This window comes from Oncorhynchus masou, chromosome 29, assembly GCF_036934945.1.
Source record: "Oncorhynchus masou masou isolate Uvic2021 chromosome 29, UVic_Omas_1.1, whole genome shotgun sequence".
Classification (NCBI taxonomy): domain Eukaryota; kingdom Metazoa; phylum Chordata; class Actinopteri; order Salmoniformes; family Salmonidae; genus Oncorhynchus; species Oncorhynchus masou.
The window spans coordinates 94337846-94356901 of record NC_088240.1 but is presented as its reverse complement, the minus strand read 5'-3'; the positions used below and the strand labels follow the sequence as shown (position 1 = coordinate 94356901).

The 19056-nt window shown below is 46.2% G+C and overlaps 1 protein-coding gene across 3 annotated transcripts in view; it reads right to left on the bottom strand.

Moving 5' to 3' along the window:
* Positions 1–19056, bottom strand: part of LOC135520999 (lysophosphatidylcholine acyltransferase 1-like) — a 68143-nt gene that overhangs the window by 25308 nt on the left and 23779 nt on the right. For all 3 annotated transcript variants that reach the window (XM_064946896.1, XM_064946898.1, XM_064946899.1), the window contains 3 exons: positions 9923–10137; positions 6653–6765; positions 3120–3180 (listed from right to left, as the gene is read on the bottom strand). In XM_064946896.1, coding sequence (XP_064802968.1) covers positions 3120–3180; positions 6653–6765; positions 9923–10137 — 389 coding nt within the window. The remainder of the gene's footprint in view (positions 1–3119; positions 3181–6652; positions 6766–9922; positions 10138–19056) is intronic.

Sequence of the window (19056 nt, the reverse complement as noted above, 5' to 3'; positions counted from 1 at the left end):
GGACTACAGTCCCCTAAAACTAAGAAAGTAGAATATTCTAGACCTCGGCCCACGGCGACAGTAGCTAACCCAGATGTAAAATGTCCGTCCGCACGACTGGAAGTGGATCAAAGCATCCGCTAAATGGAATATGTTATTATAATTATTGATATATTCATGTCCATTCAAATGAGTCATGAAGCTCCTTTTCATCCGTTTGTCCAATCAGAAACATGCCGTCCTGTGCAGAATATGTCATGGAATCCTCTGATTGGAACAGAACTGAACATCTTTCAGTTAGGCAGTGGTGATTGGTCTGATCTCAGCTCCTGGGAGGTCAGTTAGACAGTGGTGATTAATCCGATCTCAGCACATGGTCAGTTAGACAGTGGTGATTGGTCTGATCTCAGCTCCTGGGCGGTCAGTTAGACAGTGGTGATTAATCTGATCTCAGCTCCTGGGAGGTCAGTTAGACAGTGGTGATTGGTCTGATCTCAGCTCCTGGGAGGTCAGTTAGACAGTGGTGATTGGTCTGATCTCAGCTCCTGGGAGGTCAGTTAGACAGTGGTGATTGGTCTGATCTCAGCTCCTGGGAGGTCAGTTAGACAGTGGTGATTGGTCTGATCTCAGCACATGGTCAGTTAGACAGTGGTGATTGGTCTGATCTCAGCTCCTGGGAGGTCAGTTAGACAGTGGTGATTGGTCTGATCTCAGCACATGGTCAGTTAGACAGTGGTGATTGGTCTGATCTCAGCACATGGTCAGTTAGACAGTGGTGATTGGTCTGATCTCAGCTCCTGGGCGGTCAGTTAGACAGTGGTGATTGGTCTGATCTCAGCTCCTGGGCGGTCAGTTAGACAGTGGTGATTAATCTGATCTCAGCACATGGTCAGTTAGACAGTGGTGATTGGTCTGATCTCAGCTCCTGGGCGGTCAGTTAGACAGTGGTGATTGGTCTGATCTCAGCTCCTGGGAGGTCAGTTAGACAGTGGTGATTAATCTGATCTCAGCACATGGGCGGTCACTTTAGACACTCGTCAGTCTTTTGAACGGATTCGCTGCCGGGACACTTCAATAGTAACTAACAACAACTAGAAACACATGTTTACTCAGGTCTTATTTCCACGTCGCAGGGTAAGAAGATAGAAGTTCTTGTTGATGACATCAGAAGCTCTATTTACCAGTGTGTGTTCTGTAACTCTGTGTTGAGGCTGCAGTTATTACATTCAGCTGAATATCAGGAGAACCATAATACTGACCAACGTTATTGGAAAGCTCAGATACTCCCCCTTTTTAAACCCCCCCCCATCCTAACGTTACGATGGGGAGGAAAGAGACACTCCCCTTTTTAACCCCCCCCCCCCCCAATCCTAAAGTTATGATGGGGAGGAAAGAGACACTCCCCTTTTTTAACCCCCCCCCCCCAATCCTAAAGTTATGATGGGGAGGAAAGAGATACTCCCCTTTTTAAACCCCCCCCATCCTAAAGTTATGATGGGGAGGAAAGAGATACTCCCCTTTTTTAACCCCCCCCATCCTAAAGTTATGATGGGGAGGAAAGAGATACCCCATCCTAAAGTTATGATGGGGAGGAAAGAGATACCCCCCCCCATCCTAAAGTTATGATGGGGAGGAAAGAGATACCCCCCCATCCTAAAGTTATGATGGGGAGGAAAGAGATACTCCCCTTTTTAAACCCCCCCCATCCTAAAGTTATGATGGGGAGGAAAGAGATACTCCCCTTTTTAAACCCCCCCATCCTAAAGTTATGATGGGGAGGAAAGAGATACTCCCCTTTTAAAACCCCCCCATCCTAAAGTTATGATGGGGAGGAAAGAGATACTCCCCTTTAACCCCCCCCCATCCTAAAGTTATGATGGGGAGGAAAGAGATACTCCCCTTTTTAAACCCCCCCATCCTAAAGTTATGATGGGGAGGAAAGAGATACTCCCCTTTTTAAACCCCCCCATCCTAAAGTTATGATGGGGAGGAAAGAGACACTCCCCTTTTTAAACCCCCCCCCATCCTAAAGTTATGACGAGGAGGAAAGAGATACTCCCCTTTTTAACCCCCCCCTCAATCCTAAAAAGTTATGATGGGGAGGAAAGAGACACTCCCCCTTTTTAAACCCCCCCCCCATCCTAAAGTTAAGATGGGGAGGAAAGAGCTGTTAGCCTTTTACATTGTTTTAACCTGAAGCCAAGGCTTTGTAGCCTGTATGATAAACCACGTCTGTCATTGGTTACAGTCTGCTACAATAACAATGTGTCCAGCAATATGAGGGGATGATGGACGATTAAAAAGTCAATGTTCATTATTTGATGAAAAAATACAGACCAACATGCGACGAAAACGACAAACAAATTCTCAAAAGTTCTAGATATGGGGCAGTATGTGGACTAGGAGACACGGGGCAGTGTGTGGACTAGGAGACACGGGGCAGTATGTGGACTAGGAGACACGGGGCAGTATGTGGACTAGGAGACACGGGGCAGTATGTGGACTAGGAGACACGGGGCAGTATGTGGACTAGGAGACACGGGGCTGTATGTGGACTAGGAGACACGGGGCTGTATGTGGACTAGGAGACACGGGGCTGTATGTGGACTAGGAGACACGGGGCTGTATGTGGACTAGGAGACACGGGGCTGTATGTGGACTAGGAGACACGGGGCTGTATGTGGACTAGGAGACACGGGGCTGTATGTGGACTAGGAGACACGGGGCAGTATGTGGACTAGGAGACACGGGGCAGTATGTGGACTAGGAGACACGGGGCAGTATGTGGACTAGGAGACACGGGGCTGTATGTGGACTAGGAGACACGGGGCTGTATGTGGACTAGGAGACACGGGGCTGTATGTGGACTAGGAGACACGGGGCAGTATGTGGACTAGGAGACACGGGGCAGTATGTGGACTAGGAGACACAGGACAGTACGTGGACTAGGAGACCCAGGGCAGTACGTGGACTAGGAGACACAGGGCAGTATGTGGACTAGGAGACATGTGGACTAGGAGACACAGGTCAACATGGGTTCTGATCCAACATGTATAGCCTTGTGGTACCAGAGTCAACATGGGTTCTGATCCAACTCTCCTACCTTTCCTGTCTCCTCTTCACGGTACTATCGAACATACCTGGTTTGTACGTGATGAGACAGGACCTGTTGGTACACGTTCCCTCTGGGAAAATCATTATCTGGAGAGAGGGGAACATCGGCCACGTTATCAGACACGCGTTTCCATGGTGATGAGACCATCTGAGTGGGTACATCCTGAACATCGCTAGGTGGCTGTTCTCTAGTCTGTTTACTGAACGCCAGAACCATGGTTCAATGTTTACTTTGTCCTGTGTGTGTGTGTGTGTGTGTGTGCGCGCGTGTGTGTGTATGTGTGTGCGTGCGAGCGAGCGAGCGACAGACAGAGAGACCGGGACAGAGAGAGAGAGAGAGATACAGAGAAAGAGAGCTGGAGAGAGAGAGAGAGAGAGAGAGAGAGAGAGAGAGAGAGAGAGAGAGAGAGAGAGAGAGAGAGAGAGAGAGAGAGAGAGAGAGAGAGAGAGAGAGAGAGAGAGAGAGAGAGAGAGAGAGAGAGAGAGAGATGAAGAATGCAAAATTCTAAGAAAGAAATTGAGAAACCTGTCCAACCAAAAACATAGAGACCCGGAAAACCTGAGTCTACGCCTTCACTATGGTGAATCACTAAAACAATACAGAAATACACTACGGAAAAAGAAGGAACAGCATGTCAGAAATCAGCTCAATGTAATTGAAGAATCCATAGACTCTAACCACTTCTGGGAAAATTGGAAAACACTAACCAAACAACAACACGAAGAATTATCTATCCAAAATGGAGATGTATGGGTAAACCACTTCTCCAATCTTTTTGGCTCTATAACAAAGAATAAAGAGCAAAAACATATACATGATCAAATACAGATCTTAGAATCAACTATTAAAGACTACCAGAACCCACTGGATTCTCCAATAACATTGAATGAGTTACAGGACAAAATAAAAACCCTCCAACCCAAAAAGGCCTGTGGTGTTGATGGTATCCTCAATGAAATGATCAAATATACAGACAACAAATTCCAATTGGCTATACTAAAACTCTTTAACATCATCCTTAGCTCTGGCATCTTCCCCAATATTTGGAACCAAGGACTGATCACCCCAATCCACAAAAATGGAGACAAATTTGACCCCGATAACTACCGTGGAATATGCGTCAACAGTAACCTTGGGAAAATCCTCTGCATTATCATTAACAGCAGACTCGTACACTTCCTCAATGAAAACAATGTACAGAGCAAATGTCAAATTGGCTTTTTACCAAATTACCGTACAACAGACCATGTATTCACCCTGCACACCCTAATTGACAACCAAACAAACCAAAACAAAGGCAAAGTCTTCTCATGCTTTGTTGATTTCAAAAAGCCTTTGACTCAATTTGGCATGAGGGTCTGCTATACAAACTGTTGGAAAGTGGTGTTGGGGGTAAAACATACGACATCATAAAATCCATGTACACAAACAACAAGTGTGCGGTTAAAATTGGCAAAAAACACACACATTTCTTCACACAGGGTCGTGGGGTTAGACAGGGATGCAGCTTAAGCCCCACCCTCTTCAACATATATATCAACGAACTGGCGCGGGCACTAGAAAAGTCTGCAGCACCCGGCCTCACCCTACTAGAATCTGAAGTCAAATGTCTGCTGTTTGCTGATGATCTGGTGCTTCTGTCACCAACCAAGGAGGGCCTACAGCAGCACCTAGATCTTATGCACAGATTCTGTCAGACCTGGGCCCTGACAGTAAATCTCAGTAAGACCAAAATAATGGTGTTCCAAAAAGGTCCAGTCACCAGGACCACAAATACAAATTCCATCTAGACACTGTTGCCCTAGAGCACACAAAAAACTATACATACCTTGGCCTAAACATCAGCGCCACAGGTAACTTCCACAAAGCTGTGAACGATCTGAGAGACAAGGCAAGAAGGGCATTCTATGCCATCAAAAGGAACATAAATTTCAACATACCAATTAGGATTTGGCTAAAAATACTTGAATCAGTCATAGAGCCCATTGCCCTTTATGGTTGTGAGGTCTGGGGTCCGCTCACCAACCAAGACTTCACAAAATGGGACAAACACCAAATTGAGACTCTGCACGCAGAATTCTGCAAAAATATCCTCAGTGTACAACGTAGAACACCAAATAATGCATGCAGAGCAGAATTAGGCCGATACCCACTAATTATCAAAATCCAGAAAAGAGCAGTTAAATTCTATAACCACCTAAAAGGAAGCGATTCCCAAACCTTCCACAACAAAGCCATCACCTACAGAGAGATGAACCTGGAGAAGAGTCCCCTAAGCAAGCTGGTCCTGGGGCTCTGTTCACAAACACACCCTACAGAGCCCCATGACAGCAGCACAATTAGACCCAACCAAATCATGAGAAAACAAAAAGATATTTACTTGACACACTGGAAAGAATTAACAAAAAAACAGAGCAAACTAGAATGCTATTTGGCCCTACACAGAGAGTACACAGCGGCAGAATACCTGACCACTGTGACTGACCCAAAATTAAGGAAAGCTTTGACTATGTACAGACTCAGCGAGCATAGCCTTGCTATTGAGAAAGGCCGACGTAGGCAGACATGGCTCTCAAGAGAAGACAGGCTATGTGCTCACTGCCCACAAAATGAGGTGGAAACTGAGCTGCACTTCCTAACCTCCTGCCCAATGTATGACCATATTAGAGAGACATATTTCCCCCAGATTACACAGATCCACAAAGAATTCGAAAACAAATCCAATTTTGAAAAACTCCCATATCTACTGGGTGAAATTCCACAGTGTGCCATCAGAGCAGCAAGATTTGTGACCTGTTGCCACGAGAAAAGGGCAACCAATGAAGAACACGCACCATTGTAAATACAACACATATCTATGCTTATTTATTTTATCTTGTGTCCTTTACCATTTGCACATTGTAAAAACACTGTATATATATATATATATATATATAATATGACATTTGTAATGTCTTTATTGTTTTGAAACTTCTGTATGTGTGATGTCTACTGTTAATTTTTATTGTTTATTTCACTTTATATATTATATACCTTACTTGCTTTGGCAATGTTAACACATGTTTCCCATGCCAATAAAGCCCCTTGAATTGAATTGAATTGAGAGAGAGAAACAGAGTAAGAGAGCTGGAGAGAGAGAGAGAGAGAGAGAGAGAGAGAGAGACAGAGAGAGAGAGACAGAGAGAGAGCTGGAGAGAGAGAGAGACAGAGAGAGAGAGCTAGAGACAGAGAGAGAGAGAGCTAGAGACAGAGAGCTAGAGACAGAGAGAGAGAGACGGAGAGAGAGAGAAACAGAGACAGAGAGCTAGAGACAGAGACAGAGAGACAGAGAGACAGAGAGAGAGACGGAGAGAGAGAGAAACAGAGTAAGAGAGCTGGAGAGAGAGAGAGCGAGACAGAGAGCTAGAGACAGAGAGAGAGAGAGACAGAGAGAGAGACAGAGAGAGAGACAGAGAGAGAGACAGAGAGAGAGACAGAGAGACAGAGAGAGAGACAGAGAGAGAGACAGAGAGAGAGCTAGAGACAGAGACAGAGAGACAGAGAGATATTAAACTGTACCTGAGGCCATTCTCCTCCAGACTGGGCTCTGCGTTTGATCTCCTCAACAGTCTTCTTACGGGAGTCCTGATCTGACCTGGAGACAAACACTGGTCTGATGTACTTGATCAGGGCTGGAGGACAGGAGACAACACAGTCAGACACATACTAGTGCTGGGGCCATTAGGTATATTAGCCTGGGTAACAGCATTCCACTCATTAACACTGACCTGGGACCAGGTTAAAGGTATCTGCCGAGCCAACATTTTCTACATAAAAACCTAATAAGGTCTACACTTGAGTTGGAATGATAGCAGCAACTGATCTGGGACCAGGTTAAAGGTATCTGCCGAGCCAACATTTTCTACATAAAAACCTGATAGGTTTAGTTGTGAAGATCCTGTACAATTTCAGTTGTAATTTTACAACAGAGAATCTGTTAGGTTAACAGGAAGTGGTTATCTACGAACTCAGCTTCAGTGGTTATCCAGCCCTCGTCCAGGTCCAATCATTTACAGAACTGTAACGGTTACCGTTCTGACTCAAAACCACACTTACTGAAGCGGAAGTTCACTCCTGTCAGATAAAAAGGTCACACCAGGGTCAAACACAGGGTTCACTCTTCAAGAACACTTCCTCTAGTCAAGGTTCTCACTTTCACTTCACCCTGCTTTGACACGGGTCTCAATGCCCTCTATATCAGAGACTACTACTGCTGTACTAGAGACCGGCCTGTCTCTGGGTCAGAACTACTGTATTTTAGAGCTGGACCCTGTGGTGTTGAGCCTGGGTCAGAACTACTGTATTATAGACCTGGACCCTGTGGTGTTGAGCCTGGGTCAGAACTACTGTATTATAGACCTGGACCCTGTGGTGCTGAGCCTGGGTCAGAACTACTGTATTATAGACCTGGACCCTGTGGTGTTGAGCCTGGGTCAGAACTACTGTATTATAGACCTGGACCCTGTGGTGTTGAGCCTGGGTCAGAACTACTGTATTATAGACCTGGACCCTGTGGTGCTGAGCCTGGGTCAGAACTACTGTATTATAGACCTGGACCCTGTGGTGTTGAGCCTGGGTCAGAACTACTGTATTATAGACCTGGACCCTGTGGTGCTGAGCCTGGGTCAGAACTACTGTATTATAGAGCTGGACCCTGTGGTGCTGAGCCTGGGTCAGAACTACTGTATTATAGAGCTGGACCCTGTGGTGTTGAGCCTGGGTCAGAACTACTGTATTATAGACCTGGACCCTGTGGTGCTGAGCCTGGGTCAGAACTACTGTACTGTAGAGCTGGACTCTGTGGTGCTGAGCGTGTATCCAGGGATCTAGTCTAGCCACGACACAGCCATTAGTCCCAGGGATCTAGTCTAGCCACTACACAGTCATTAGTCCCAGGGATCTAGTCTAGCCACTACACAGACATTAATCCCAGGGATCTAGTCTAGCCAACGTGATTCTATTACAGAGGAGGCTTGCTGATGCTGAACACAATGAATGTACAAGTCCACTCCCTCTGCTACGCCTGGTTACCCTAACAAGATGTCGAGGAGGTTATTAGATCCCGGCTTGACACTCAGCCAACAACGCTGCAGTGAAAGGTTTCCCCTCGTAGGTCTCTATGAATATCAGCAAAGGTATAACACAGTTAGACTTGTACTTAAATATAATAAAGTGTTGGTGAATTTCCTAATGATCTTCTGTGTGACGCAAGATCACAGGTTAGAGGGCTTCAATGTCCAGGTGTCTACAGTACAGGCCTAGTGGCACAAGATCACAGGTTAGAGGGCTTCAATGTCCACGTGTCTACAGTACAGGCCTAGTGGCAGCAGGGAACACTGACTTAAGGTAAGCTTTATGTAGGCTTCTACACAACTGACAAGTCATCCAACTCTCTTCCTCCAGCTCTCCAGCTACAGCTTCCTCTCTCCATCTGTCTCTCTCGGTCTCTCTGTGTCTCTCCGTCTCTCTCTCTCCCTCTGTCTGTTTTCATTAAATTTTAATTCAAATGGGCTTCATTGGCACGGGAAACATGTTTATATTGCCAAAGCTAGTGAAATAGATAATAAACAAAAGTGAAATAAACAATCAGAGATAAACTGTAAACATTACACAAGAGTTTACTTACTTACTTGCTTTGGCAATGTTAACACATGTTACCCATGCCAATAAAGCCCCTTGAATTGAACTGAATTGAATTGAGAGAGAGAGAGACAGAAATAGTGAGACAGAGGGAGAGAGGGAGACAGGGACACAGACAGAGAGACAGAGACAGAGAAATAGACAGTGAGACAGAGGGAGAGAGGGAGACAGGGACACAGACAGAGAGACAGAGAGAGAAATAGACAGGGAGACAGAGGGAGAGAATGAGACAGGGACACAGACAGAGAGAGGGAGACAGGGACACAGACAGAGAAATAGACAGTGAGACAGAGGGAGAGAGGGAGACAGGGACACAGACAGAGAGACAGAGACAGAGAAATAGACAGTGAGACAGAGGGAGAGAGGGAGACAGGGACACAGACAGAGAGACAGAGAGAGAAATAGACAGGGAGACAGAGGGAGAGAATGAGACAGGGACACAGACAGAGAGAGGGAGACAGGGACACAGACAGAGAAATAGACAGTGAGACAGAGGGAGAGAGGGAGACAGGGACACAGACAGAGAGACAGAGAAATAGACAGTGAGACAGAGGGAGAGAGGGAGACAGGGACACAGACAGAGAGACAGAGAGAGAAATAGACAGGGAGACAGAGGGAGAGAATGAGACAGGGACACAGACAGAGAGAGGGAGACAGGGACACAGACAGAGAAATAGACAGTGAGACAGAGGGAGAGACAGGGACACTGACAGAGAAATAGACAGTGAGACAGAGGGAGAGAGGGAGACAGGGACACAGACAGAGAGACAGAGAAATAGACAGTGAGACAGAGGGAGAGAGGGACATAAGAGAATCCTACTCACTGCCCCAGACAGGGACACAGACAGAGAGACAGAGGGACATAAGAGAATCCTACTCACTGCCCCAGACAGGGACACAGACAGAGAGACAGAGACAGAGGGACATAAGAGAATCCTACTCACTGCCCCAGACAGGGACACAGACAGAGAGACAGAGGGACATAAGAGAATCCTACTCACTGCCCCAGACAGGGACAGAGAAAGAGAGACAGAGACAGAGGGACATAAGAGAATCCTACTCACTGCCCCAGACAGGGACACAGACAGAGAGACACAGACAGAGGGACAGAGACAGAGAGACAGAGGGACATAAGAGAATCCTACTCACTGCCCCAGACAGGGATGTCCTTGCTCTCTGCCTTCATGACGACAGAGGACATGGACATGGTGACGGGGATGGCGTCGAAGTAGGAGGAGTGGGGTGCCAGCGTCAGGACAGGGGCCTCGGCCGGTAACGCCTGGCGCCCCTTCACCGTCGTCCAATGGAAGCCTCCTGCAAACCACATGGCTCGCATGATGGTCCTCAGAGCAACGTCCACAAACCTGGAGAGAGACGTGTGTCACACTGAGTTATTTACAGAACCACACAGCATAGTTTACTGAGAGGATCGACGGCACAGTGAGCAGGAGAGTCCCCTTCAACCATTATTCTACAGACACCACAACGGGAGAGACCCCTTCAACCATTATTCTACAGACACCACAGCGGTAGAGTCCCCTTCAACCATTATTCTACAGACACCACAGCGGTAGAGTCCCCTTCAACCATTATTCTACAGACACCACAGCGGTAGAGTCCCCTTCAACCATTATTCTACAGACACCACAGCGGTAGAGTCCCCTTCAACCATTATTCTACAGACACCACAACAAGAGAGTCCCCTTCAACCATTATTCTACAGACACCACAGCGGTAGAGTCCCCTTCAACCATTATTCTACAGACACCACAGCGGTAGAGTCCCCTTCAACCATTATTCTACAGACACCACAGCGGTAGAGTCCCCTTCAACCATTATTCTACAGACACCACAACAAGAGAGTCCCCTTCAACCATTATTCTACAGACACCACAACAAGAGAGTCCCCTTCAACCATTATTCTACAGACACCACAACAAGAGAGTCCCCTTCAACCATTATTCTACAGACACCACAACAAGAGAGTCCCCTTCAACCATTATTCTACAGACACCACAACGGGAGAGTCCCCTTCAACCATTATTCTACAGACACCACAGCGGTAGAGTCCCCTTCAACCATTATTCTACAGACACCACAACGGGAGAGTCCCCTTCAACCATTATTCTACAGACACCACAGCGGTAGAGTCCCCTTCAACCATTATTCTACAGACACCACAGCGGTAGAGTCCCCTTCAACCATTATTCTACAGACACCACAGCGGTAGAGACCCCTTCAACCATTATTCTACAGACACCACAACGGGAGAGTCCCCTTCAACCATTATTCTACAGACACCACAGCGGTAGAGTCCCCTTCAACCATTATTCTACAGACACCACAGCGGTAGAGTCCCCTTCAACCATTATTCTACAGACACCACAGCAGGAGAGTTCCCTTCAACCATTATTCTACTGACACCACAGCGGTAGAGTCCCCTTCAACCATTATTCTACAGACACCACAGCAGGAGAGTCCCCTTCAACCAGCTCTACAACACAACATCCCCCAGGCAGAGACAGTAAACCACACAGCTCTACAACACAACATCCCCCAGACAGAGACAGTAAACCACACAGCTCTACAAGACAACATCCCCCAGACAGAGCCAGTAAACCACACAGCTCTACAACACAACATCCCCCAGGCAGAGGCAGTAAACCACACAGCTCTACAACACAACATCCCCCAGGCAGAGGCAGTAAATCACACAGCTCTACAAGACAAAATCCCCAAGACAGAGACAGTAAATCACACAGCTCTACAACACAACATCCCCCAGGCAGAGGCAGTAAATCACACAGCTCTACAACACAACATCCCCCAGACAGAGCCAGTAAACCACACAGCTCTACAACACAACATCCCCCAGACAGAGACAGTAAACCACACAGCTCTACAACACAACATCCCCCAGACAGAGACAGTAAACCACACAGCTCTACAACACAACATCCCCCAGACAGAGACAGTAAACTACACAGCTCTACAACACAACATCCCCCAGACAGAGGCAGTAAATCACACAGCTCTACAAGACAACATCCCCCAGACAGAGCCAGTAAACTACACAGCTCTACAACACAACATCCCCCAGACAGAGCCAGTAGACGGTAGATCACACGACAGTGTCCTGCCAGGCAGAGCCAGTAGACGGTAGATCACACGACAGTGTCCTGACAGGCAGGCCGTCACCTCTTTAAGGATGAGTCACATCTCATTTACTCCCCACTGGGTGTGATGAGACAGACCACTACTGTAGTAGCAGGAGAGGAGAGGAGGAGAGGAGAACAGAGGGGAGGAGAGGAGAGGAGAGAACAGAGGAGAGGAGAGGAGAGGAGAACAGAGGAGAGGAGAACAGAGGAGAGGAGAACAGAGGAGAGGAGAGGAGAGGAGAACAGAGGAGGAGAACAGAGGAGAGGAGAGGAGGAGAGGAGAGGGGAGGAGAACAGAGGAGAGGAGAACAGAGGAGGAGAGGAGAACAGAGGAGGAGAGGAGAGGAGAACAGAGGAGGAGAGGAGAGGAGAACAGAGGGGAGGGGAGGAGAGGAGAGGAGAACAGAGGGGAGGAGAACAGAGGAGAACAGAGGGGAGGGGAGGAGAACAGAGGGGAGGAGAGGAGAACAGAGGAGAGGAGAACAGAGGAGAGGAGAGGAGAGGGGAGGAGAGGAGAACAGAGGAGGAGAGGAGAGGAGAACAGAGGAGAGGAGAGGAGGGGAGAGGATAACAGAGGAGAACAGAGGGGAGGAGAGGAGAACAGAGGGGAGGAGAGGAGAACAGAGGGGAGGAGAGGAGAACAGAGGGGAGGAGAGGAGGAGAGGAGAGGAGAGGAGAGGAGAACAGAGGAGAGGAGAACAGAGGAGAGGAGAACAGAGGAGAGGAGGAGAGGAGAGGAGAATCACCAGAAGCTTCTCCAATCCACAGGGGACTGTCCCAGGCAGTCCTCAAACATTGACACACTAACACTCTCTGGCTGAGGCAACCCACGACACGACCCTCTATTCAACAGCTATGTAGCCTAATTCACGACCAGAAATAGAAACTACTGAATTCAAACAGACCAAAATACACTGAGTGTACAAAACATTAAGAACACCTGCACTTTCCATGACACAGAGCGACCAGGTGAATCCAGATGAAAGATATGATCCCTTACTGATGTCACTTGTTAAATCCACTTCAATCAGTGTAGATGAAGGAGAGGAGACGGGTTAAAGTAGGATTGATTTTTAAGCCTTGAGACAATTAGAGACATGGATTGTGTGTGTGTGCCATTCAGAGGGTGAATGGGCAAGACTAAATATTTAAGTGCCGTTGAACGGGGTATGGTAGTAGGTGCCAGGTGCACCGGTTTGTGTCAAGAACAGCAACGCTGCTGGGTTTTTCACGCTCAAAAATGGTCCACCACCCTAAGGACTTCCAGACAACTTGACAACTGTGGGAAGCATTTGAGTCAACATGGACCAGCATCCCTTGTAGTGTCTATAACCCTTTCCTCTCTCTGTTGTAGTGTCTATAACCCTTTCCTCTCTCTGTTGTAGTGTCTATAACCCTTTCCTCTCTCTGTTGTAGTGTCTATAACCCTTTCCTCTCTCTGTTGTAGTGTCTCTAACCCTTTCCTCTCTCTGTTGTAGTGTCTCTAACCCTTTCCTCTCTCTGTTGTAGTGTCTATAACCCTTTCCTCTCTCTGTTGTAGTGTCTCTAACCCTCTCCTTTCATCTGGTGTAGTGTCTATAACCCTCTCTCTGTTGTAGTGTCTATAACCCTTTCCTCTCTCTGTTGTAGTGTCTATAACCCTCTCTCTGTTGTAGTGTCTATAACCCGCTCTCTGTTGTAGTGTCTATAACCCTTTCCTCTCTCTGTTGTAGTGTCTATAACCCTCTCTCTGTTGTAGTGTCTATAACCCTCTCCTCTCTCTGTTGTAGTGTCTATAACCCTCTCCTTTCATCTGGTGTAGTGTCTATAACCCTCTCTCTGTTGTAGTGTCTATAACCCTTTCCTCTCTCTGTTGTAGTGTCTATAACCCTCTCTCTGTTGTAGTGTCTATAACCCTCTCCTCTCTCTGTTGTAGTGTCTATAACCCTCTCCTTTCATCTGTTGTAGTGTCTATAACCCTCTCTCTGTTGTAGTGTCTATAACCCTTTCCTCTCTCTGTTGTAGTGTCTCTAACCCTCTCCTCTCTCTGTTGTAGTGTCTATAACCCTTTCCTCTCTCTGTTGTAGTGTCTATAACCCTCTCCTCTCTCTGTTGTAGTGTCTCTAACCCTTTCCTCTCTCTGTTGTAGTGTCTATAACCCTTTCCTCTCTCTGTTGTAGTGTCTATAACCCTCTCTCTGTTGTAGTGTCTATAACCCTCTCCTCTCTCTGTTGTAGTGTCTATAACCCTCTCCTTTCATCTGGTGTAGTGTCTATAACCCTCTCTCTGTTGTAGTGTCTATAACCCTTTCCTCTCTCTGTTGTAGTGTCTATAACCCTCTCTCTGTTGTAGTGTCTATAACCCTCTCCTCTCTCTGTTGTAGTGTCTCTAACCCTTTCCTCTCTCTGTTGTAGTGTCTCTAACCCTTTCCTCTCTCTGTTGTAGTGTCTCTAACCCTTTCCTCTCTCTGTTGTAGTGTCTCTAACCCTTTCCTCTCTCTGTTGTAGTGTCTCTAACCCTTTCCTCTCTCTGTTGTAGTGTCTATAACCCTTTCCTCTCTCTGTTGTAGTGTCTATAACCCTTTCCTCTCTCTGTTGTAGTGTCTATAACCCTTTCCTCTCTCTGTTGTAGTGTCTATAACCCTTTCCTCTCTCTGTTGTAGTGTCTATAACCCTTTCCTCTCTCTGTTGTAGTGTCTATAACCCTTTCCTCTCACTGTTGTAGTGTCTATAACCCTTTCCTCTCTCTGTTGTAGTGTCTATAACCCTTTCCTCTCTCTGTTGTAGTGTCTATAACCCTTTCCTCTCTCTGTTGTAGTGTCTATAACCCTTTCCTCTCTCTGTTGTAGTGTCTCTAACCCTCTCCTCTCTCTGTTGTAGTGTCTATAACCCTTTCCTCTCTCTGTTGTAGTGTCTATAACCCTCTCCTCTCTCTGTTGTAGTGTCTCTAACCCTTTCCTCTCTCTGTTGTAGTGTCTATAACCCTTTCCTCTCTCTGTTGTAGTGTCTATAACCCTCTCTCTGTTGTAGTGTCTATAACCCTCTCCTCTCTCTGTTGTAGTGTCTATAACCCTCTCCTTTCATCTGGTGTAGTGTCTATAACCCTCTCTCTGTTGTAGTGTCTATAACCCTTTCCTCTCTCTGTTGTAGTGTCTATAACCCTCTCTCTGTTGTAGTGTCTATAACCCTCTCCTCTCTCTGTTGTAGTGTCTCTAACCCTTTCCTCTCTCTGTTGTAGTGTCTCTAACCCTTTCCTCTCTCTGTTGTAGTGTCTCTAACCCTTTCCTCTCTCTGTTGTAGTGTCTCTAACCCTTTCCTCTCTCTGTTGTAGTGTCTCTAACCCTTTCCTCTCTCTGTTGTAGTGTCTATAACCCTTTCCTCTCTCTGTTGTAGTGTCTATAACCCTTTCCTCTCTCTGTTGTAGTGTCTATAACCCTTTCCTCTCTCTGTTGTAGTGTCTATAACCCTTTCCTCTCTCTGTTGTAGTGTCTATAACCCTTTCCTCTCTCTGTTGTAGTGTCTATAACCCTTTCCTCTCACTGTTGTAGTGTCTATAACCCTTTCCTCTCTCTGTTGTAGTGTCTATAACCCTTTCCTCTCTCTGTTGTAGTGTCTATAACCCTTTCCTCTCTCTGTTGTAGTGTCTATAACCCTTTCCTCTCTCTGTTGTAGTGTCCATAACCCTTTCCTCTCTCTGTTGTAGTGTCTCTAACCCTTTCCTCTCTCTGTTGTAGTGTCTATAACCCTTTCCTCTCTCTGTTGTAGTGTCTATAACCCTTTCCTCTCTCTGTTGTAGTGTCTATAACCCTCTCCTCTCTCTGTTGTAGTGTCTATAACCCTCTCCTCTCTCTGTTGTAGTGTCTATAACCCTCTATTGTAGTGTCTCTAACCCTTTCCTCTCTCTGTTGTAGTGTCTATAACCCTCTCCTTTCCTCTGTTGTAGTGTCTATAACCCTTTCCTCTCTCTGTTGTAGTGTCTATAACCCTCTCCTCTCTCTGTTGTAGTGTCTATAACCCTTTCCTCTCTCTGTTGTAGTGTCTATAACCTTTTCCTCTCTCTGTTGTAGTGTCTATAACCCTTTCCTCTCTCTGTTGTAGTGTCTATAACCCTCTCTCTGTTGTAGTGTCTCTAACCCTTTCCTCTCTCTGTTGTAGTGTCTATAACCCTTTCCTCTCTCTGTTGTAGTGTCTATAACCCTCTCCTCTCTCTGTTGTAGTGTCTATAACCCTTTCCTCTCTCTGTTGTAGTGTCTCTAACCCTTTCCTCTCTCTGTTGTAGTGTCTATAACCCTCTACTCTCTCTGTTGTAGTGTCTATAACCCTCTCCTCTCTCTGTTGTAATGTCTCTAACCCTTTCCTCTCTCTGTTGTAGTGTCTATAACCCTCTCTATGTTGTAGTGTCTATAACCCTTTCCTCTCTCTGTTGTAGTGTCTATAACCCTCTCTATGTTGTAGTGTCTATAACCCTTTCCTCTCTCTGTTGTAGTGTCTATAACCCTTTCCTCTCTCTGTTGTAGTGTCTATAACCCTCTCTCTGTTGTAGTGTCTATAACCCTCTCCTCTCTCTGTTGTAGTGTCTATAACCCTCTGTTGTAGTGTCTATAACCCTTTCCTCTCTCTGTTGTAGTGTCTCTAACCCTTTCCTCTCTCTGTTGTAGTGTCTCTAACCCTTTCCTCTCTCTGTTGTAGTGTCTATAACCCTCTACTCTCTCTGTTGTAGTGTCTATAACCCTTTCCTCTCTCTGTTGTAGTGTCTCTAACCCTCTCCTCTATCTGTGGTAGTGTCTCTAACCCTTTCCTCTCTCTGTTGTAGTGTCTATAACCCTTTCCTCTCTCTGTTGTAGTGTCTCTAACCCTTTCCTCTCTCTGTTGTAGTGTCTATAACCCTCTCCTCTCTCTGTTGTAGTGTCTCTAACCCTCTCCTCTCTCTGTTGTAGTGTCTCTAACCCTCTCCTCTCTCTGTTGTAGTGTCTATAACCCTCTCCTCTCTCTGTTGTAGTGTCTATAACCCTCTCCTCTCTCTGTTGTAGTGTCTATAACCCTCTCCTCTCTCTGTTGTAGTGTCTATAACCCTCTCCTCTCTCTGTTGTAGTGTCTATAACCCTCTCCTCTCTCTGTTGTAATGTCTATAACCCTTTCCTCTCTCTGTTGTAGTGTCTATAACCCTTTCCTCTCTCTGTTGTAGTGTCTCTAACCCTTTCCTCTCTCTGTTGTAGTGTCTATAACCCTCTACTCTCTCTGTTGTAGTGTCTATAACCCTTTCCTCTCTCTGTTGTAGTGTCTATAACCCGCTCTCTGTTGTAGTGTCTATAACCCTTTCCTCTCTCTGTTGTAGTGTCTATAACCCTCTCCTCTCTCTGTTGTAGTGTCTATAACCCTCTCCTTTCATCTGGTGTAGTGTCTATAACCCTCTCTCTGTTGTAGTGTCTATAACCCTTTCCTCTCTCTGTTGTAGTGTCTATAACCCTCTCTCTGTTGTAGTGTCTATAACCCTCTCCTCTCTCTGTTGTAGTGTCTATAACCCTCTCCTTTCATCTGTTGTAGTGTCTATAACCCTCTCTCTGTTGTAGTGTCTATAACCCTTTCCTCTCTCTGTTGTAGTGTCTCTAACCCTCTCCTCTCTCTGTTGTAGTGTCTATAACCCTTTCCTCTCTCTGTTGTAGTGTCTATAACCCTCTCCTCTCTCTGTTGTAGTGTCTCTAACCCTTTCCTCTCTCTGTTGTAGTGTCTATAACCCTTTCCTCTCTCTGTTGTAGTGTCTATAACCCTTTCCTCTCTCTGTTGTAGTGTCTATAACCCTCTCTCTGTTGTAGTGTCTATAACCCTCTCCTCTCTCTGTTGTAGTGTCTATAACCCTCTCCTTTCATCTGGTGTAGTGTCTATAACCCTCTCTCTGTTGTAGTGTCTATAACCCTTTCCTCTCTCTGTTGTAGTGTCTATAACCCTCTCTCTGTTGTAGTGTCTATAACCCTCTCCTCTCTCTGTTGTAGTGTCTCTAACCCTTTCCTCTCTCTGTTGTAGTGTCTCTAACCCTTTCCTCTCTCTGTTGTAGTGTCTCTAACCCTTTCCTCTCTCTGTTGTAGTGTCTATAACCCTTTCCTCTCACTGTTGTAGTGTCTATAACCCTTTCCTCTCTCTGTTGTAGTGTCTATAACCCTTTCCTCTCTCTGTTGTAGTGTCTATAACCCTTTCCTCTCTCTGTTGTAGTGTCTATAACCCTTTCCTCTCTCTGTTGTAGTGTCTATAACCCTTTCCTCTCTCTGTTGTAGTGTCTATAACCCTTTCCTCTCTCTGTTGTAGTGTCTATAACCCTTTCCTCTCTCTGTTGTAGTGTCTATAACCCTTTCCTCTCTCTGTTGTAGTGTCTATAACCCTCTCCTCTCTCTGTTGTAGTGTCTATAACCCTCTATTGTAGTGTCTCTAACCCTTTCCTCTCTCTGTTGTAGTGTCTATAACCCTCTCCTTTCCTCTGTTGTAGTGTCTATAACCCTTTCCTCTCTCTGTTGTAGTGTCTATAACCCTCTCCTCTCTGTTGTAGTGTCTATAACCCTCTCCTCTCTCTGTTGTAGTGTCTATAACCCTTTCCTCTCTCTGTTGTAGTGTCTATAACCTTTTCCTCTCTCTGTTGTAGTGTCTATAACCCTTTCCTCTCTCTGTTGTAGTGTCTATAACCCTCTCTCTGTTGTAGTGTCTCTAACCCTTTCCTCTCTCTGTTGTAGTGTCTATAACCCTTTCCTCTCTCTGTTGTAGTGTCTATAACCCTCTCCTCTCTCTGTTGTAGTGTCTATAACCCTTTCCTCTCTCTGTTGTAGTGTCTCTAACCCTTTCCTCTCTCTGTTGTAGTGTCTATAACCCTCTACTCTCTCTGTTGTAGTGTCTATAACCCTCTCCTCTCTCTGTTGTAATGTCTCTAACCCTTTCCTCTCTCTGTTGTAGTGTCTATAACCCTCTCTCTGTTGTAGTGTCTCTAACCCTTTCCTCTCTCTGTTGTAGTGTCTATAACCCTCTACTCTCTCTGTTGTAGTGTCTATAACCCTTTCCTCTCTCTGTTGTAGTGTCTATAACCCTCTACTCTCTCTGTTGTAGTGTCTATAACCCTCTCCTTTCCTCTGTTGTAGTGTCTATAACCCTCTCCTCTCTCTGTTGT